The following is a 23,093-nucleotide window of genomic DNA, read 5'->3' as shown; positions in this document are numbered from 1 at the left end:
GCTATGGTTTTGGGGTTACTGCTGTACCCCTGGATCTGGAGAACATGGCGGCCACTGGAGCCCATACCAGTGGCCTTTGCGGTGGTCTAGCGGTTCTAGGCGCTCAGTCCGGAACCGCGCGACTGCTACGGTCGCAGGTTCGAATCCTGCCTCTGGCATGGATGAGTGTGATGTCCTTAGGTTAGGTAGGTTTAAGTAGTTCTAAGTTCTAGGGGACTGATGACCACTGATGTTAAGTCCTATAGCGCTCAGAGCCATCTTGAACCAGAGGCCTTTGGCTACCTTAGAACCAAAATGCGATCCCCAAGTTGCTCCTCCAGGACATCAAACACTTTCCCGCTTCGATGGGGTTAAGCTCCGTCTTGCATGAACCACATCTTGTCGAAATCAGGGTCACTTTGGATAATGGGGATGAAATCATCTTCCAAAACCTTCACGTACCGTTCGGTAGCCACCGTGCCACCAAGCAATATCGCTCCGATTATTCGTGACTGGAGATTGCACACGACACATTCACTTGTTGAAGGCGAAGAGACTTCTCGAACGCGAAATGCGCATTCTCTGTCCCCAAAATGCTCCGATTTTGCTTATTGAAGAACCCATACAAATGAGTGTGGTCTTCATTGCTGAACCAAACCGTGCATGCGCATAGTAATTCCCATCATGCTCCGCGGCCAACCGTGAAGTTTGAGCGTCCTAACGCAAATCGTTCAGAAGTTACGACGATTTTTTTCATATAGTTCAATAATTGTCACCCTGTAAGAAAGGCATAAACATTAATGTGGGAATGGCGTCCTTATATTCAGACTGATGAAAACAGCTTCATCCATAAACTAACTAATCATGTAAAAGACTAACAGGTCAGACATAATTTCGGGGTATAAATTGTGGTACTCATATCCATCATTCTTACACGTACCACATTCCATCCATCCCTAAAAGCTTCTCGAAACTCTTCGTCTCACACACCGACAGCCTTGCAGTATGAAACCTTTCCTTTCTCATTAGCTCTTTTCATGACTTCGTTCCGTTGCATATATCTAGAGCATACCACGAAGACAAGTTCTTCAGATTTATTAACCTAGCAGTTCTCATGCTGTGTCTTCTATTACATTCACAAGAAAATGGTTCAAATGGCTCTGAGCACTATGGGACTTAACATTTTAGGTCATCGGTCCCCTAGAACTACTTAAACCTAACTAACCTATGGACATCACACACATCCATGCCGGAGGCAGGATTCGAACCTGCGACCGTAGCAGTCCCGCGGTTTCGGACTGCAGCGCCTAGAACCGCACGGCCACCGCGGCCAACTATTACATTCACAATATCTGTACATAATACGTTCTCTGTCCATAAATGTGCTGTTCTCTCCTGATCTTTCTAGTAGAGAGCATACCTTCACTTTCCCCTTTTCCATTCCCTGAAAAGTCCGCATTTCAACACAATGAAGTGCTCCATACTTACTAATTCGGAAACTTTTTTTAAAATTATGATCGGTAACAGCAGACTTTAAATGTCAGTGGTTGTTAAAAAATTCCTATGTTTGATCTCATCATTGCTGCTCTGTTCTTGCATGGTTCTGCTTTTCTGATTGAAAAATTCTTCTGTCATTCTACCGAGCCATCGTTATTTGTCAACCTTCTTCTTAGCAAACTCTTCTTATCGCTACTATTTTTATAGGGCTTTTCAACTTACAATTACAGACTCTGTGAGAAGAAGAAAGCAAATTCCTATAACTGGTAGCTCAATAGTAACTATTCCGTACACGTCTCCCTTTACCTCATTTAGAGCTCACTAGTATTCACTGAAAGGAAGCGAGAATACTATAATACACTGCCCTGCCCTGTTGAGCTGGCAGTGGTGGCCGTGCGGTTCTAGGCGCTTCAGTGTGGAACCGTGTGACTGCTACGGTCGCAGGTTCGAATCCTGCTTCGGGCATGGATGTGTGTGATGTCCTTAGGTAAGTTAGGTTCAAGTAGTTCTACGTTCTAGGGGACTGATGACCTAAGATGTTAAGTCCCATAGTGCTCAGAGCCATTTGAACCATTTGCCCTGTTGAGTAGGGAATGGTTGTTCCAAAGAGTGAATTCAACATTTCGTCCTAATAACGTTCTTTACTTTCGGTCAGAATGACACCATCATCCAAGAAATCTGGTATTGATAAGTGTTCAACTTGGACTTGTATTCCTGGCTGGAAATTTTCTATCACTTCTGTGTCTTCCTCTTAGAAATTCAACAATCAAGGTGCAACCCAGCCTTATGTACTCCTTGGCAGGAGATGGCCTTTATTGTTCCCTTGACTTCCACTCCCATTACTCTCACCTGTGAAGAAAATGAACTTATGTGGCTCGCGGGACATGATGTACAGTTTTTATTATTGTGGTATGTGGCTTGTATATCAAGCGCCGTAGGTGTAAATGTCTCGTCCACAGGGTGGAGAAGAACAATAATAACGCCTGGAAACCAGACGGCACGTCGAATCGAGTAAAATATTGCAAACAACTGTAACGCATCTTTGTGGAACTACGGCCATATCTACAACTTAATCTGCACCTACATGACTGCTCTACAACTCAAAAATCAACTGTGTGTGAAATCTTATGGGACTTAACTGCTAAGGTCATCAGTCCCTAAGCTTACACACTACTTAACCTAAATTATCCTAAGGACAAACACACACATCCATGCCCGAGGGAGGACTCGAACCTCCGCCGGGACCAGCCCCACAGTCCATGACTGCAGCGCCCAAGACCGCTCAGCTAATCCCGCGCGGCTCTGCAACTCACACTTAAGTGTTTGTCAGAGGGTTTATCGAACCACCTTGAAGCAATATCGGTACCGTTTCACTCTCCAATAACACGAGGGAAAAACGAACATTTAAATCTTTACGTGCGGGCTCTGATTCTCTTATTTTATCACAATTATCGTTTCTTCCAACATATGTAGACATCAACAAAATATTTTCGTATCAGGAAGAGAAAGCAGATGATTGAAATTTCGTGAAAAGCTCTATCCGCAACGAAAAACGCCTTCATTTAGTGAATGCCAGCCTAACTCGTGTATCATGTTCTTGGCACCTTCTCCCCTATTAGGCAATAATACAAAACGAGGTACCGCTCATTGAACATTTTGTATGTCGTCTGTCAGTCCCATCTGGTAAGGATCTCATATCCGGCAGCAATACTCCAGAAGAGGACTGTTGGCAGTCTCTATTTTGGTAGACCACTTGAAACTTCCAAGTGTTCTGCGATAAAACAACAACCAATCAAGAATGAGCAAACGGAAGTTTGTCCGCTAAGGCAACAGGTTTGTCCGATTAAACTCCTGCTGTGGTATGCTGTGGATGTTGCACATTACCGTATTTTCAGCGTAGTTGGTAGTAGTTGGTGTAACAGTTAAGCTGTACCCAGCAAACATTACAGAATATTCTCCTCTAGCGTAAGCAACCGCAGATAAGAATTTAAGGTTTGCGTAGAGTTGTGTGTTTAGCAGGAACCGTTGTATTCAGCTTGTTTAGTTAGTTACTGCACTATTTAGCATATCAGGTGCTAGCTGTGGCGTGTTAGTTTACTCGCACGCACCGCCACGCGCTCGTCCTTGATGTCCGTAACTGTAAGTCGGTGCATTTTAGAACTATGCCATTTTAGAACTATGGTTGTCTAGAAAATTTTTCTCGATTCGACTTCCCTTAGCTTGCTCTGAACTTATAATGAGATTTTCTTTATGCTCTATAAGACTGTAGCGAAACTACCACTTATTTCTTGTGGGAAACTGTAGATTAAAATATAGTTATAAGTGGGAAGGGTTTGTGGATAAAAGCCAGTAACAGATGGACGACTTACCAGCCGGAGCTGTAGCTGGAGCTGGACGCTTGGCTGGAGGCCTGGCTGTACGAGTGGCTTCCTCCGCCCCCGCCGCCTCCGCAGGTGGAACAGACCTGGGGCTGCGGGTTGCAGCCGCCACCTCCGCAGCCAGAGGGCGGGTAGTGCACTGGAGGCGGAGCAGGCTGGAAGCAGCCTCCCGTCGGACATCCGCCCCCGCTGGGCGGGTAACGAGGGGGCGGAGGGGGAGGAGGCGGCTGATAACAGCCTCCGGTCGGGCAGCCGCCGCCGCCGCCGCCGCCGCCACTTGGTACCACAGTGATTTTGACAGGGACCTTCACTTCCACTGGCTGGGTGATCTGCTTGTAACTGCCGCCGCCACCCCCACAGCCACCGTATCCACAGCCGCCGCCCCCGCTGGGCGCATATCCGCCTCCGCCGCCGCAGCCTGGATGGCCGCAGCCGCCGCCGCCGCCCCCAGAATAGACGGGAACAGGTACGGCCACGGGGACCGGGACAAAACCACCCCCGCCGCCTCCGCAGCCGCCACCACCGCAACCGCCACCTCCTCCCCCGAAGCCACCAAGTTTCTTCCCCAACAGACACTTGAGGCAAACTGTCCGTTTCTTCCTCTTTCTCGGATCAGGTTGTGCTTCGGTATCTTCTTGGTTGTTGGTAGCTGGAGGAAAGGGAATGCAATTTGTTAGAATAGATCCAGTATTGAACACGTTATCAAAATGGCAGTTGAATAAATTGAGTTCGCGCGACTGCACGCCTGAATGCTAATGGGTGTTAAATATACTGCTCTTCAGCAGGACAAAGAATTTTGAAAAATGGCGATAAATGTTTTAAAATACACAACTGGCTATTAAAATTGCTACACCACGAAGATGACTTGCTATAGACGTGAAATTTAACCGACACGAGGAAGATGCTGTGATAGGCAAATGATTTGCTTTTCAGAGCATTCACAGAAGGTTGGCGCCGGTGGACACACCTACAATGTGCTGTCATGAGGAAAGGTTCCACCCGATTTCTCATAACAAACAGCAGTTGACCGGCGTTGCCTGGTGAAACGTTGTTGTGATGCCTCGTGTAAGGAGGAGAAATGCGTACCATCACGTTTCCGACTTTGATAAAGGTCGGATTTTAGCCTATCGCGATTGCGGTTTATCGTATCGCGACATTGCTGCTCGCGTTAGTCAAGATCCAATGACTGTTAGCAGAATATGGAATCGGTGGGTTCAGGAGGGTAATACGGAACGCCGTGCTGGATCCCAACGGCCTCGTATCACTAGCAGTCGAGATGACAGGCATCTTATCCGCATGGATGTAACGGATCGTGCAGCCACGTCTCGATCCCTGGGTAAACAGATGGGGACGTTTGCAAGACTGACTATTCAGGATCTATGCGCCCAAATTGCGTGAAAATGTAATCACATGTCAGTTCTAGTATAATATATTTGTCCAGTGAATACCCGTTTATCATCTGCATTTCTTCTTGGTGTAGCAATTTTAATGGCCAGTAGTGGAAGATTATTGGAAAGAGATCTAACGGTTTGAAATATTTTTAGATGGTGGGTGGTGTTGATGTTGGAAGAAAAAACCTATTGAAAAATCTGCAAAGTGTATTGGTATGTGGTAAGTATAGTAGGGGCATGGAGCTATTAAAGGAAGGAATGTTCGACATGCTGAGAACATATGTTGTCCGAGGTAAGTTATTACGCTTATGAGCTTCCTGCGATTGAAGGTGAGTGAATGAAGACAAGTTTTTTAGGGATGGCTTAACCCTTTCAGAGAGGAGTGCGTTGTCACAGTGTGCTTCACTCCGCACATTCGTGTGCCGCTGAGCCGCTCCGTGCCGCACTCCCGGCCGTTGTGGGTACGATACGCGCTGAGTACTCCGGTGTCTGCTACGCTGAGTTATCATCACTGACTCCTCAGCATTCATTCTCACCTACCTGTTTAAAAAATTAAGTCTAGTTTGGATATTCTTCATTTTAGAAGATTCTGAAAGCTAGATAACATTACAAAGAAGCACAAATCGGAAATTTTATTCTTGTGTGATATACACCGACGGGAAAAAATCGCAGCACCAAAGAAGGAGCTGTGCGACCCAGACGAAAGTTGGCAGGTGTGTTCTACATCTGAAAGACGACGTCTATTCCAATTTCGCGCCAGTCGATTAAGGGTGGCACTAGAAGCGCCACTATGAGGCTGCAAATCTGGTTTGCTTTAAATACACGGTGTTACGGTCGTGAGTGTTAGTTACCTCAGAGATTGGCCGTTAGGAGTTGATGTTAGTCTAGAATGCCTTTATGGCGACGAAGACGCCATTATCAACACTTCACTGAGATTGAACGAGATCGTGTAATAGTGCTACGAGGAGCTGGATGTTCCTGCTACATACTGCAGAAACACTTGGCAAGAATGTAGCCACTGTACATGATTCCTGCCAGCGGTGGTCAGCAGAGTATACGATAGCAAGAACACTGGGCTCCGGGCACCCGCGGATACTACTGAGAGAGCAGACCATCGTGTGTGGCGTATGGTTCTGGTACGTCGTACTGCACCTGCAACAGCAATCTGAGCAACAGTTGTCACCACAGTGACACAGCGAATGTTACAAATCTGCTGCTTCAATGCCTGCTCCGAGCCAGACCTCCTGTAGCGTGTATTCCACTGACCCCAAGACACCGCCGTTTGCTACTTCAGTAGTGTCATTAGAGAGCTAATTGGAGGGCCGGGTGAAGGTCTTTTGTGATTTCTGCATTCAACTTCTTCTTTCTTCTGGTAGACAAAACAAAAGGCATACTAGGAACAAGAGTGCCATAAGGCTGTTTAGCCATAAGTCATGTAGTCTCAGCAATACTCCAAGTCTTACATGTAATAATATTGGCATCTGGAAATGCTTCAAGGCCACCATAATCTGCATGATTGGCCCAAACAACAGCCAGTGACAGCCATGTACTGTATCCAAACACTGCTTGCACATCACAAGTGAAGTTCAGACACAGTCCACGAAACACATTGGACCTCCAAATTAATTGCTGTTTATTAAATTGTCCAGCCAAGTCAATATCAATTGCTTTTAAGCTCCGATACACAGGTACACTGCGCCGCCAGCGATGACGGTAACCTAGACGTCGCAGAGGCATTGCTGAGGCACGTTAACACACAGTGAACGTAGGAAGCCAACGCCCAGCGAGACCCAGTGCTATGCGTCCGTACTCCTCGATGTTTTCAGAGCGAATAACGCTCCGTGCACGTGATGGCCATGTCTTGGTTAGAAATAGCAGAATCGGGGGCCTGTAACCAACCTGTCTGCGTACCAGACGCACTGAACCTATACATGGAATTGTGGTCTGGTGATGCAAAACTGTTTGTCAGTCTGATGATTCGACCTATTGTGCTGCCATTCAGAATAGAATTCCAGGGGATGTTTTCCAACAGGATAACGCTTGCCTGCATACCACTGTCGTAAACCAATATGCTATGCGGAGTGACGACATCTTGTCTTAGCGTACTCCATCACGAGACTAGTGTCCAATACAGCGCATAAGGGACATCAAAGTGCGTCACCTTCATTGTCATCCATAAACAGCATTAACCGTCCCTGTATTGACCGACCAGGTGCAACACCATGGAGCTGCATTCTACAAACTGACATCCGGCGCCTGTACAGCTAAATGCATGAATTTTATATGCTTGCATTCAACATTCTGACTGTTATAACGGTTATTACAGTATCAGAAGTTCACATTTACAGTGGCTTATCTCGGGCTTACATTAACCTGTGATCTTACAATATAAATCACGGAAATGTGTTCCTTAGACAAATGTATTCCAGAAATTTCAATACCCTACATTAATAATGTTTTGGTGTTGCGACTTTTTTGGGTCAGTGTATTTCGAAAAAAGGCCAAACACACAGCTCCCCTCCACAGTGTTCATAGCAGTCACACAGATTCCTTTCCTTTCTCCATCTCGCTGCATTTGACGCATATTCTTATGCGTCTTGTGTTTTACTGACGATTCAGTAACGCTTAGGAAGTTCCTTTTTCGAAGCAACAGTGGATTTTCCATGTCTAATCGACGAACTCCGTATGCTTTCATTTCTTGGTGGTCTCTTTTCTAAGATTTCACAATGAAGCTGACACGAAATTCAGGGAATAAAGTATTCTTTCGCGTATGATCTTGTAAACAACGTGGGAATCTAGCACTGACATGTCTAAGCAGTGAAAATAGAGCTATTTGTATCATTTTAGTGAGTAAAGTAGCGCGTTGCAATTGTCCAATGCATCCATTAACTTGTAATTCAGCACACAATGCGGGAACATCATCTTTATCTTCATTATTTCTGTCAGTTGTACTTCTGGAAGTGGAAGGTATGCAAGAATTTCCAGTCCCGGAAATTTAAAAGATGAGAAACCGGAGGCACAGTATTCTCAATTTGAGACGAAGGAAGAGAAACCTCATTCTCACTAACATTTCCCGTGAGAATACGTTCTCTTTATTCGTCTGACAGCATGGATATAAACATTTTCAAATACAATGAAACAATGCTAAGCAAGCCACGAGGTCAACAAACCGCCACTTCTGCAATCTGAGTCACATCAAGGAACAACTAGTAACCCTTTAAACTGCCCAGCGCACTGTAAGCAATGACGTGTTATCACGCTTACTTTGAAAACCTCGGAACGGATATATCCAACGTCAGCACTCCTGGTACTCCCAGCTCCCGTTTCATACACAGCGTGATTCAGCTGCCCCTACCCAGGGGTTTTTTACAACCCGCAACACTTTTAGATACCACGGCCAAGATCTTCTTCTCCTCTCGTACGATATGTACAAATCATTAGTAAAAAAAATTCTTGTTGCAACTAGTGTTTCTTTAAATCAAACTTATCCAAAATCTAGGCTATAGTTATGGTCGTCCTAGAGACAATATTTAATTTTTTGCTACCACCTAACTACAACGGTCATACACTTGGACTGAAACTAGATTATGAGTTAGTCCACCCGCAAAACCCACTAACCATTCACCATCAATATGTTACAGCCGATGAAGCTGGTGATTGTACACCTCAGCTACCAGAGCCTGTAGTTTTAGAATTATTCGAGGAAAATGTACAAAAGTGACCTTAAAATGCGTTTTTTTAATGGCTCAAAAACCAGACAAAAAACACGCCAGTACAACATTTAGCTTCATTAAATTTCTTGCAAGACGACCCTGTTAATTTTTTATGTAGAACTAACAGTTTGCACGTAGTGAGCGAGAGAATATGAAAATCTCAAATGCGGTTTTTGACCGCATTGCAGGTTACATAAAACCCAGAGGTTGGGACAACTGAATCACCCTGCATGTATATAGTACTGGAGGCACGACGATTGTGTGCTGGTATGTTAGGTCGTAGCTAGCAGTTAAAGGGTCAATAATAGTAAAGTTAAGGACGCAGTCCTTTCATATTTTAAGAAAAGGAGGAGGAGAGGGAAAGGAAGGAGGTTATATGAGAGATGGAACATGAGATTTTATAGTCAGTATAGATATCAGGATGTAGTTCGGGTTAAGAAAGATGGTCTTTGTCGAAGTTGTGTTGGGATACGATGTGAAGTGAGTAAGGTACAAGTTGCCACTGAGCAGAGCTGGGTGAGAATTAGAAATGAAAAAGTGGGACATCTGGTTTAAATCTTAGATTTGTAAATGTACAGTATGAGTGGGTGATGGAATTTCAGGTATGCAGAAATGCGAACGAAAGGGGCAGGTGTCTAAAAAAAGTAGATGATATCTGAGAGGTACAATCACCAGCTTCATTGGCTGTAGCCTATTAATGTTGACTGCTTAGTAGATCGCGGGGGTGGAGAGGAGGTTGCATACTAGCTCATAATCAAGTTTTACTCCAAGTTCTCAATGTAGTAGTTGGCTAGGTGGTTGTAAGAATTAAGTAGTGTCTCTGCAACGACTAGAATTATGGTCTATATTTTAGCAAAATTTTGATTTAAAGAAGGACTAGTTGCAACAAGGCATGAAATAGGTGTGATGTAGCAGGAGTGATTATTGGAAATTGTGCAGAATATGATTAGGAATGTGACGTCCTAACTGAACAGGAGAAGACAGATGGAAGGAGATGTTTTGGGTATGTTATCGGACCTGATTTTCGACGGTACAGTTCCGATGGTACTTTTAATTCTGACCTACGATGGGGACTGGAAAAAGGAATTGAAAAAGACGGACATGATTACTAAGTGCCTTAGGCTGGAGCTTTAGACGGACATACCACAAATACTTGTAGGCTTCTTTAAAGTAGACAAACACAGAGCTGTTGTAACAGGAGATGGGTGGGGCGCAGGAATTCCTAATCAACATAGATGTAGCGAGAATACACATATGATTAACACGGGGATACATGAGCCGGCTAGATTCTTTGTGGATGTATGGGTGTGTTGGGCGAGGGCAAATTCGGAAATCTAGCTGAACACTGAAGATGAGCTGCTAGATTGGTTGGAGAAAATTTCGCTGGTAGGTTTTGTGAGATTCAGAAAAATCGGGATTCTAGAAGCGTTACACGGTTTAGCAAAATAAACTTCACAGACGTTCGTGTTTTGAGGACAGTGACGTTTTACTAAGAAGGCTCCAGTTTGCAATGATTGTGGTCAAGGAACGATTCTGATGCATTTCTTTTTAATTCTTATTTTTATTAATTTTTATAGTACTTATTCAGTTTTGTGATCTAAAGTCAGTTTGTATCATTAGGAAATAAGAAAGTATCGAAGTTCGCTTTGTTAAGATTGACAGTTAGTACACAGAGGGTACGAGAGAACACGCACTGGAGCGCAGTGGTATGGTTTCTTGTGCTTAAAAGAGCTTATGTACACTGTGTCAGGCACTTTGTATGGCGCAGTTTTCACATCAGTCCCAACATTTTCCTGCGGTACAGAGATTTATGTGTCATTGTTTTTTTGGTGTGGCAATTTGATTGGCGAGTCACCTGTGGCAAAGAAGTAATTATCAGTTTACAAGAACGTCAGATGATGCGTACAGCTGTTGGGGTGGATGATATTGATAGATTTGATTGGTATGTGACTGGATACAGCGTCGGACGACCTGTTCTAGAGGAAGAACGCGGGGTGAGGAATATCACTGAGTTTCTGAGGGCTAGATCACTAGGTACTGACCTAGATGAAAGTATTATGATCAGGTTTTAATTATCACAGAGTCGAGAATGGGATCGTTAGAGATGGAATTTAATATCGAATTGGGCAAGGACAGCGAAGGATATTGCCACGCTGTTTCGAAAGAAACTAAATCGAATTTCATCGTTAGCGATTTAAAGTAAACACGAAAAACCTAAAACTCGATAGGTAGGCTATTATATCAATGTTTCTTAACCTCTGTTCCGCCAGTTTCGGTACTGATATGTCTGTCTGTGACTACGACAGTTATACCACTCTGGACGAAGTGGTCTTGTATATGTTAAGCAGGAGTTCTGCGCGGTGGGTGTGAGTGTGGACTGGAGTGTAAATGATGTTGAGAGAAGGGTGTAGGTAGCCACAACTGCATAGAGGAGTCATGCAGTGTCATCCCCAAGAAGGAAAACCAAAGCGAAGATGACATCTGCCTTAGAATTCTCAGAGGTAACTATTCCATGAAATATACTCCATATTTTCGTGCTGCGCATCATTAAATCGACAGCACTCTTATAATTCTGTTTGGGACTAGCTATGCGCGGTAGGGTTTGAGCAAGAAGAGTGGAACTAAGAGGGCTTACGAGGCATGATTATTTAGTTGTACATGGTGGACTCTAGATTTAGTGTCATGATAACTTTACACACTCAGTGGTTCCATGTGCAATTAGTTCTAAACTATACATGAAAGGTAACACTAAGTATGCAATGCCTTGTACAAGTCACAGTAATCTCTATGGAGCCTGTAGCAGTTGAAGAAGCAGAACTGTCCCAGCTATCTTATCTACCCAAAATATCTCTGGAACAATAACAGCTATTGGAAAACGACTTTCACCGGTATTAATGTAGGGCTGGGGCCCATGAATGTACATATTTGGAGACATTCTAAAACGAAAGCATATTTGTTTTTTAACACAAACTTACGTTTCTTTAAATGGACCTCCTATATTTTTTCTTCAGCAATCCATAGCATGACAAAGCACATACACAATGGCATTGATTGCATCGCAATATTCCCATTACATCCCGAGATATTAAGACGCGAAGTTGACGCTTGAAACACCCGACATGCGCTGCTAGCGCACGTCCTGAGGCTCAGGCGTGAACCCCATGCTGCCCGTAATCGCGATGTGATTGACATGCGTAATCACACTTCCACACACACATATATATATATATATATATATATATACACTCCTGGAAATTGAAATAAGAACACCGTGAATTCATTGTCCCAGGAAGGGGAAACTTTATTGACACATTCCTGGGGTCAGATACATCACATGATCACACTGACAGAACCACAGGTACATAGACACAGGCAACAGAGCATGCACAATGTCAGCACTAGTACAGTGTATATCCACCTTTCGCAGCAATGCAGGCTGCTATTCTCCCATGGAGAAGATCGTAGAGATGCTGGATGTAGTCCTGTGGAACGGCTTGCCATGCCATTTCCACCTGGCGCCTCAGTTGGACCAGCGTTCGTGCTGAACGTGCAGACCGCGTGAGACGACGCTTCATCCAGTCCCAAACATGCTCAGTGGGGGACAGATCCCTTCTAGAGCACGTTGGGTGGCACGGGATACATGCGGTCGTGCATTGTCCTGTTGGAACAGCAAGTTCCCTTGCCGGTCTAGGAAGGGTAGAACGATGGGTTCGATGACGGTTTGGATGTACCGTGCACTATTCAGTGTCCCCTCGACGATCACCAGTGGTGTACAGCCAGTGTAGGAGGTCGCTCCCCACACCATGATGCCGGGTGTTGGCCCTGTGTGCCTTGGTCGTATGCAGTCCTGATTGTGGCGCTCACCTGCACGGCGCCAAACACGCATACGACCATCATTGGCACCAAGGCAGAAGCGACTCTCATCGCTGAAGACGACACGTCTCCATTCGTCCCTCCATTCACGCCTGTCGCGACACCACTGGAGGCGGGCTGCACGATGTTGGGGCGTGAGCGGAAGACGGCCTAACGGTGTGCGGGACCGTAGCCCAGCTTCATGGAGACGGTTGCGAATGGTCCTCGCCGATACCCCAGGAGCAACAGTGTCCCTAATTTGCTGGGAAGTGGCGGTGCGGTCCCCTACGGCACTGCGTAGGATCCTACGGTCTTGGCGTGCATCCGTGCGTCGCTGCGGTCCGGTCTCAGGTCGACGGGCACGTGCACCTTCCGCCGACCACTGGCGACAACATCGATGTACTGTGGAGACCTCACGCCGCACGTGTTGAGCAATGCGGCCTCCCGCATGCCCACTATACGCCCTCGCTCAAAGTCCGTCAACTGCACATACGGTTCACGTCCACGCTGTCGCGGCATGCTACCAGTGTTAAAGACTGCGATGGAGCTCCGTATGCCACGGCAAACTGGCTGACACTGACGGCGGCGGTGCACAAATGCTGCGCAGCTAGCGCCATTCGACGGGCAACGCCGCGGTTCCTGGTGTGTCCGCTGTGCCGTGCGTGTGATAATTGCTTGTACAGCCCTCTCGCAGTGTCCGGAGCAAGTATGGTGGGTCTGACACACTGGTGTCAATGTGTTCTTGTTTCCATTTCCAGGAGTGTATATAGGGTGTCCCAGCTATCTCGTCCACCCAAAATATCTCTGGAACAATAACAGCTATTGGAAAACGACTTTCACCGGTATTAATGTAGGGCTGGGGCCCATGAATGTACATATTTGGAAACATTCTAAAACGAAAGCATAATTGTTTTTTAACACAAACTTACGTTTCTTTAAATGGACCTCCTATATTTTTTCTTTAGCAATCGATAGCATGACAAAGCACATACACAATGGCGTTGTATGTATATTCCCATTACATCCCGAGATATTAAGACGCGAAGTTGACGCTTGAAACACCCGACATGCGCTTCTAGAAATAATATATATATATATATTATTTCTCAAATCAACACCCCTTTTTTTCAATACATATTAATCGTACAGGGCTGAATGAGGTATCATTAGAAATGATTTTTAACAGTCTTCTGACATTGAATACTGATTTTGCGCTGGAATGCAAAACACATTTTTAGACACATAGGAATGTCTATAAAGGGATGTATCGTAACTTCATGAGCATTATTTCACATCGTCGGTTCATCTGTAAAGATGTTTTCTCTTTATTCCCCACAACTACCCTCGTCGCAACGGCTACGCTTATTCAAAGTATTATTATTATTATTATTATTATTATTATTTTAAAAGCGGGAAAGTTTCTCACTGACTCCCAGATTAATATAATACTAGAACAGCACTGCAATTATGGGCATCAAAGGTAAATACTTACTTGACAGTTTGTAAAATGTTTTTATAGTATTGTGGTTTTTGCTAGAAGCTCATTGGTACCACCACGTTCGCAAAAGTAAGACATCTACGCTGTTGTCTTTGAATTCACTAGTTTGATTTCGTCGATACAGTGTATTTACCTATAGGATAGTTTCAAGAAGATGCTTCCTTAATATAACTCATTCACATATAAAAAACATACTTACGAGAAACGGCGTCAGCCCGCGACTTAATGAAATCGGCGACAGTTCCTCGCTGAGGTTCTGGTGGCTGCTGACTAATTACTTCAGCATCATTTCCACCTGAAAAACACCATGTTGTTTATGATGAATTCATTTTCTTCTAAGCCTGTTTATTACGATGTACTATCACTATTCCAAGTATTAGGGTTAATAAAAGGAAGAAAGAGCAGTATTGTGTCCGAACGCTTAAATACGCCAAGACGAGCTAGAGATGAGATTTAATATGGATTTTGACTTCTACCAACACCCAAAACAAATAGTCATAAAAAGTTTGTGGAGACATTTATGTTTGGGAGAGACCTTAACAAGATAAGGAGAATAAAGCTGATATACGAAGTATATTTTGGTAACAAACAAAACGTAACTTTTCTTTTCAGAGAACTGTATGGCATATTGGTTAACTTTCTCACACTCAGACGCAGAGCAGTTTAAATATCCATCAAGCCATCTCGTATTTGGTTTATATTTGTCTCCCTAAATCACTACAGGAATATGTCGGATGATTCCTTTTATGATATGCAGAAAAGCAGTGATTTGTTTCTTATTCATATCACGTAAAGCTTAGCCGTAATTCAATTCTTTCGTGATTTTTGTAGCTGTAAGCTTTAATAATAATATTTTTAGCTTTTAAAAGGAGGAAAATCAACAGATAGTGCGTATACCACTCACAGAACTCATGTCGGTGAGACCAATGGATCAACCGTCGTAATTCTTCCATATTTGCGTTGCTTAAACACGCAAACTGATATCATGATGTTTCACGGCTACGAAGGCATTACTGTTTACATCACACCAATCATATTTCGTCAGTCCCATACAATGAAACGTCCTCAGCTATTTGAAGGACATAATCCAATCTCTGTCTTCCCCTACTGGTTTCCCTCTCTACAGCTCACTCTAGTATCATGTAAGTTATTCCTTGATGTCTTAATACGTGTCCTAACATCCTGTCACTTGATTTTGTCAACGTCTTCCAATTATTCCGCTCCTCGTCAGATCAGAGAATCTCCCAATTTCTTATTAGTTCACGTAATTTTAAATATCCTTCAACAGCATAACGCCTCGAGCGCTTAGCTCCTCTAATTTGCCGGTTTTTCCACAGTCCAGCATTCATCTGCATACAGTGCTATGATCCAAACGTATATTATTAGAAATTTCTTCGTCAAATCACTACCAATGTTTGATACTAGCTGACTTCTTCTGGCCAGGAATGCTCTCTTGGTTTGTGGTAACGTACTTCTTATGTTCCTCTTGATTCGTTTGACACACATGTAATATGCTCTCATAGGTTGATGAGTAAGTATGCACTGATGAAGATGATTTTTTAGTCGAAGGTTTTCAACTAGTTCTTCATACCGCAAAGAGCAATCATTTCCCTGCGAGAAGCATTGGAGGTTTCCTTGTTTCGGAAACAATTCTACTGACAGTGAAACTCCAGAATGGGTATATATCTGTGAGTTTCTCTTTCTTTACTGCTTAATACGTTGACGCCAGTGTGTACCGTTGGTGGCACACGCTGGAACCTCCAACCTAGCGGCATGTACCAATGGTGGCTCACATTCGACTCTGCTAATCACGCTACCAGCAGCACATTAACGTATGATGTGTTACCTGTCAACCAGGAGCATCGAAAAGCTGTGCATATAATTTTGTGTGATCGTTCAATGAGGGATCTTTCTCAGCAAATGAGATCACATAATTTTTGATTAATGTAGTGTAAACTTATTTATGTGATCTCCATCGATTTAAAACAACGGACTTATAATGGACTTTTTTTCCTAGGAAAATCGCCAAACAGCCGTACGTTTTGATAAGTTATTTTATTTTATTTTAACAATCAGTTTCGGCATTTAAATATACCGTCCTCAGACCCCAATGCATTTCATGTATATTTTGAAACGCTGAAATTGGTTGTTAAAATAAAATAGCTTTTCAAAAGGGTACGACTCTTTGACGATTTTCCTTTGTAAATATTTGACCACCCGCTGTCCCACGTCCACAATGGAACAACAGAAATTCAGAATAAAAAATTAATATTTTAAAATACGAGGCCTATTGGGAAAATAAGGAAAGATCGGCCGCGAAGATGGAGTTTTGCACAGATATGTTGGCCGGTGTCTCTTGTACGCCAGTAGACAGCGTCACGTCGCCCTTCTCAGGTCTGATCACACAGTGAAGACTAAAAATACCCCAAAAATAGTGTCTTCCTAGAATATGGGTATCTACCGAGAGATTTCGCCTGATTTCATGCACCGCTGATCGAAACCGATAGCCAGAAAAATAAAGGTTTCTTGCGGCCAGCACTGTTTATGTTCATTTCAAAGATTCATTACGTTCATTCTTTCTTCATATTCTAAACTGATACAGTTTATTTAGAATATGCTCCGTGAAACGGGGTGTTTGGACCTTTTTGTCGTTTCACTGTGTGAGGTGGCGCACTGGTTAGCACAAGTGACTCACATTCGGGAAGAAGACGGTGCAAATACATGTCTAGCGATGCAGATGTTGGTTTTCCATGAATTTCCAAAATCGCTTCAGGCAAATGCCAGTATGATTTCTTTTAATGGGGCGGCTTACATCCTTTCGATTTCCCGAAACATTCCTAGCTTGAGTTCAGTTTCTAATGACCTCGATGTTAAAGTGACGTTATACTCGAATCTTCATTTTTTTTATCGTTTTCTTCTTTTCCCGTGCCCTTTACGAAACCGTGCCGGGTCGGAATTGGAATGATGCTTCTCAGTTTCGCGGACAGTCAACCATACCCTTATATGGGCCACTACTGTGTTTGGGCCTCCATTCGCTAAGGCATTTTAAAAATGCTGCTAGATTCCGCCCTGGTAGGAATGCGTATTCTCGTTCTGTCGGCGTCTAATATAAAAACATTGTCAAATATGACCCAGCTTTTCAAAGCGATCGCCCATCGTATATGTGAGGCGAAACGTCGTGTTCAGCCTGGTATTTACTAGAGATCAGAAATTAACTCTATACACTGGCTTTGAACTAGCCATTGCGTCCCGTGATGTCATCTCCGAACTCGCCGACCCCGTGTGCCCGTGAGTTCGTAAGAACAGTAGTGGACTCGCGGCATTCCCCCTACATATCCAACATTCCTGAAAAAAATTTTCACTATTAAACTATAAATTACTATTCATTTATTTCACACAGGTGTGATTTTGGCTTTGTAGCCATACTAAAGAACAATTTCAAATGCCGCCAAATGTCTGACATTTCTAAATCACGAAGCAAGTTATATAACAATACATCGACTCATAGTTTTGTAGTGAACATTGTTCTGTTTCTACATACATTTACATAAATAAATCTTTTTCGAAGACTGCTTTAAATTTATTTTAATTTTGAATATCTGCTCAGAAAATCTATAACTTCTACGTTGACATATACACCCTTACGAGGCGCTACCGAGTCTGTAACAACACTATCAGGAAATATCATATGAGGATGAATTGCAGTCTGGAAATGGCGATTAATTATTAAAATAATTACATGCTCCACATCTTGCTGTTAGCCTACAAATGGAAACAGACATGACCCAGTGAGTGCAGAAACAACATGCTTTTTTGGCACAGGGATGTACCAATGACGTTGCTCTGTATCCAGTTTTCGTTTGACGCAGCACACACGGTGGAGGAGGAATAAACAGGAAAAGAACCATTTCGTTTGGACTCGACATGGTTTGAATGCTTTTCGTATGAAACGTGTATTATAGCGTGAAACTTATTCCTGATATCATTCCTCCTTCAAAGGGAAACATTTGCTATTGTGTACTTCGCATCAATTAACTATCGCCTCACAGCCTCCACAGTCTTACAAGACACAGATTCGTTAAAGCCCAGCCTGGCAATATGTCTTTTCGCTTTGCCAGTGCTACTTTGCAGTAGCAAGATTTTGCACTCATCTTTAGCGCTACCAATAAGCCACGACTAGCCTCACATTCCGGCATTCTTCAGTGCCAGAGAACGAGTATACGGGTATGAAGCGAACACAGCGCCAAAGTTCTCAGATTCGTCATACTCGCGGAACTACAGGCGGAATGAAGGAAGAAACACTTCAGCACTGACATAATAGCGGCGCCTTGATTTCTTCTTTTGCTTGCTTTACTGTTTGCTCAATATACAGATTGAATAACATCGGGGATAGGCTACAACCCTGTCTCACCCCCTACCCCACCCACTGCTTCCCTTTCATGCCCCTCAACTCTTACAAATGCCATCTGATTTCTGTAGAAATTGTAAATAGCCTCTCCGTTCTTTGCATAGAATTAGTGGTTCTCTTTTCTCCAACCCCTGCCACCTTCAGAATTTGAAAGAGAGTATTTAAGTCAACATTGTCAATACTTTCTCTAGGTCTACAAATGCTACAAAAGTAGTTTTGTCTTTCCTTAGTTTATCTTCTGAGATAAGAAACTGATTTTCCCTGATGTTGGCTTTTACCAGTTTTACCATCCCTCTGTAAAGAGTTGGTGTTAGTATTTTGCCACCATGACTTATTAAACTGATAGTTCGCTAATATTCACACCTGTCAACACCTGCATTCTTGGGGATTGGAATTATTATATTCTTCTTGAAGGGTACTTCGCCTGTCTCATACAACTTACAAGATGGTAGATCTTTGTCAGGGCTTGTTCTCTCAAGGCTCTCAGTAGTTCTGATGGAATGTTGTCTACTCCTGAGGCCTTGTTTCGACTTGGGATTTGCAGTGCTCTGTCAAACTCTTCATGCAGTATCATGTCGCCGATTTCATCTTCATCTGTGCCCTCTCCCATTTCCATAATATTGTCCTCAAGTACATCACCCTTGTATAAACCGCCGCTGTATACTCCTTCAACCTTTCTGCTTTCCCTTCTTTGCTTAGAACTGGTTTTCCATCTGAACTCTTGAAATTCATACAAGTGGCTCTCTTTTCTCCAAAGGTCTCTTTAATTTTCCTGTTGGCAGTATCTATCTTACCCTAGTACGCCTCTACATCATTACATTTATCCTCTACCAAGCGCTGCTTAATCATTTTGCACTTCCCGTTGATCTCATTTTAGAGAGGTTTGTAATAAATTTACTGCATTTTTGTATTTTCTCCTTTCATCAATTAAATTCAGTATTACTTCTGTTACCCAAGGATTTCTACTATCCCTTGTCTTTTTACCTACTTTATCCTCCCATCATCTCTCAAAGCTAGTCATTCTTCTTCTACTGTATTTCTTTCCCCAGGTTCTTGTCAATCGTTCCCTAATGCTGTCACTGAAAGTCTCTACAACCTCTGGTTCTTTCAATTTATCCAGGTCACATCTCCTTAAATTCCCACCTTTTTGCAATTTCTTCAGTTTTAATCTACAGATCATAACCAATAGCTTGGAGCCAGAGTATATAGCTGTCCCTGGAAATGTCTTACAATGTAAAACCTGGTTCCTAAATCTCTGTCTTACCATTATGTAATGTGTACGAAACCCTGCAGTGTCCCCAGGCCTCTTCCACGTATACAGTCTTCTTTCATGATTCTTGAGCCAAGTGTTAGCTATGATTAATTTATGCTCTGTGCAGTAATCTGCCAGACGGCATCTTCTTTCATTCCTTACCCCCATTCCATGTTCAACTACTACCTTTCCTTCTTTTCCTTTTTCTACTATCGAATTTCAGTCCCCGACGACTATTAAATTTTGGCCTCTCTTCACTATCTGAATAATATATTTTATCTTATCATACATTTCATCAATCTCTTCGTCATCTGCGGAGCTAGTTGGCGTATAATGGTAGGCGTGGGTTTCGTGTCTATCTTGGCTACAATAATGCGTTCACTATGATGTTCGTAGTAGCTTACTCGCACTCCTATTTCTTTATTCATTATTAAACCTACTCCTGTATTACCCCTATTTGATTTTGTATTTATACCCATGTATACTCCTGACCAGAAGTCTTGTTCCTCCTGCCACCGAACTTCACTAATTTCCACTACACTTAACTTTAACTTTGCCTTTTTAAATTTTCTAACCTACCTGCCCGATTAAGAGATCTGACATTCCACGCTCCGATACGTAGAACGCCAGTTTTCTTTCTCTTGTTTACGACGTCCTCCTGAGTAGTCGCGAAGATCTGAATGTGGGACTATTTTGCCTCCGGAATATTTTACCCAAGACGACGCCATCTTCATTTAACCATACAGTAAATCTGCATGACCTCGGGAAAAATTACAGCTGTAGTTGCCCCTTGCTTTCAGCCATTCGCAGTTCCAGCACAGCAATACCGTTTCGGGTAATGTTACAAGGCCAGATCAGTGAATCATCCAGACTGTTGCCCCTGCAACCACTGAAAAGGCTGCTGCCCCTCTTCAGGAACGACGTGTTTGTCTGGCCTTTTATCTGATACCCCTCTGTTGTGGTTGGACCTACGGTACAGCTATCTGTATCGCTGAGGCACGCAAGCTTCCCCACCGACAGCGAGGTCCATGGTTCATGGGGGGGGGGGGTGGGGGGGGGGGTGGGGGGGGGGTGGGAGGGCACACTACGAAAGGAAGAAAATGGTCACTATAGCAATCTGGTTTACTGCTAAAAGGTATAAACTACTGAATCAAGAACACAGAAAATTAATAAGTGGACAAGGGATTCCTAACGATATAAAGATGTGTAGCAAATATGATCATTGATTTTGGAATAGGTTAAGAGCACAAAGGTCTCAGACAAATATGAATGAACAACAGCGCTCTCGCCTAAGTGCATGGTGGGTGCAACTAGCTGGCTGTGAAAATTAGATCAGCGAAACTAGAGCCTGATTTTAGTTATCTGACTTCGCACTTGTCTCGTCTCAGCCTGTGCAAAGATGGCCCAAGCTTACTACTCTAAAGATGCGCAAGGGCAGAAAATGGCTAATAATTCTAAGTTTTATATTTCCTATGTGTTCTGCTCTAAGAAAGAGATGTCTCTCCCCTCAGCTCTCTGCAATGGCCTGGAGCAACTACCTTCTATGATGTCCTCAGGAGAAGTGTTCTCTATGATGTCAATTCAGGAAATGTTCTATGATGCCCTGTGGAGAAGTGCTCTATAACTTTCCTGTACCTAATCTGGCTGATTCTGCCAGCGTTGGAATCTTGACGCCCAATCGCAGCAGAGCTTGTGAGTGATGGCCAATGATAATTTAATAAAAAAGCTTAACAATCATGTTTATCAGATTTTATCTTGGTTAACCAGTGGGTTATATTTTTCCTGTGGTGCGGGGAAGAAGTCAGAAAATCTCCCCAACTGTGTACCAGCTTTCAGCTAATGGCCAGTATGAAAACATCCGTTAGGCAAATGTAGGAACTCTCCCCTACTACTACCAAAATAATTACTAAGAGCCAACCAGTGAAGGACCAGTTATTAAAATCTGAACAAATTTTCCAGACGGCTTTCTGTTTACTTAGAAGCTGTTCCAATTTTGGTAGTGTCGTATCATCTCCTGCATTTCAGATTTTTATCGCTGTGAAAAAGCATTCCTTTCATTTTCTTGCACAATGACCATCCTCACTCCATGCCACTGCTGGGTTGGGCTGGTAGACTGCCCTACCTTGCACTTTACTTGCCCACAACTGGCTTTCAATAGAAACATATGTTCCCTTAAGTAAATCTTCCCTTTCAATAGCCAATTAAAAGCCCCAAGGCTGATGTTATTCCAGGACTCTCTCATCACACCAAGAGGAAAAGAGATATAGAAATAATTAGAAATGCAATCATTGGCAGTTGTTATTGTTGCCTGCAGTGTGCATACTGGATTAAAGATATGACTTGTGTTAATGTTTTGATCTGCATTTTAAATTATAAATCAGGTTATGGGACAGTTTGGGAATAACCTGCCATGCAACAATTGACTGTGCATTTCATGTTACTCTCTTACAAAAACTTAAGTTTCACTAAATTAATGAAGTTGTTAGAATCGTACTTAACAATCAGAATGCAAAATGTTATGCTGAATAATTCAAACAATGTTGGCAGAAATGTACTGAATAAGTCAGACAATGCTGAAGGGAGATAAAATTTTAGAGATTGGAAAGAAAGTATGAAGGGGGTCCTACATGGTACAATTTTTACTCCACTCGTGTTCTTTATATACGAATACGTCAATGACTTTCCACTTAACATTCATGAAGCAGAATTGCTATTATATGTTGACAGTACCGAATTATAATAAATACCATTAGAAAGAAAGCAAGAGAATAAATTTTTAATGATGTTTTTCAAAGAATTATTAAATTATTTTCTGAAAAGTGTTTTTCCATTTAATTTTGAGAAAACATACTATATTTACTTCTGGGCAAAAAAAGAGTAATTTCAACTACTGATGTAGCACCATAACAGGGATCAGTAAACAAGGTAGAAATCTCAAAATTGTTGGGCTTACATATTGATGAAAACTTGAACCGGAAGAAGCGTATGACGGAGAAGCTCAAAGAGCTAAATCCCGCTATTTTTGGTCTTCATATAGATGCTAGTTTTCGTAATAAATGGATCACCTTCCTCACATATTTTATATACTTCCACATAACAATGTTTTACGAGATGATTTTCTTGTG

The 23,093-nt window shown here is 42.9% G+C and overlaps 1 protein-coding gene across 1 annotated transcript in view; it reads right to left on the bottom strand.

Moving 5' to 3' along the window:
* LOC126162892 (loricrin-like) overlaps positions 1 to 23,093 on the bottom strand; it is a 55,526-nt gene that overhangs the window by 10,062 nt on the left and 22,371 nt on the right. The window contains exons 2-3 of the mRNA XM_049919701.1: positions 14,508 to 14,603; positions 3,846 to 4,503 (exon numbers count right to left, since the gene is read on the bottom strand). Coding sequence (XP_049775658.1) covers positions 3,846 to 4,503; positions 14,508 to 14,603 — 754 coding nt within the window. The remainder of the gene's footprint in view (positions 1 to 3,845; positions 4,504 to 14,507; positions 14,604 to 23,093) is intronic.

The sequence above is a fragment of the Schistocerca cancellata genome, chromosome 1 (genome assembly GCF_023864275.1).
Source record: "Schistocerca cancellata isolate TAMUIC-IGC-003103 chromosome 1, iqSchCanc2.1, whole genome shotgun sequence".
Taxonomy (NCBI): Eukaryota; Metazoa; Arthropoda; class Insecta; order Orthoptera; family Acrididae; genus Schistocerca; species Schistocerca cancellata.
The sequence above is the reverse complement of the archived record's forward strand: the minus strand, read 5'-3'. Positions and strand labels throughout refer to the sequence as shown.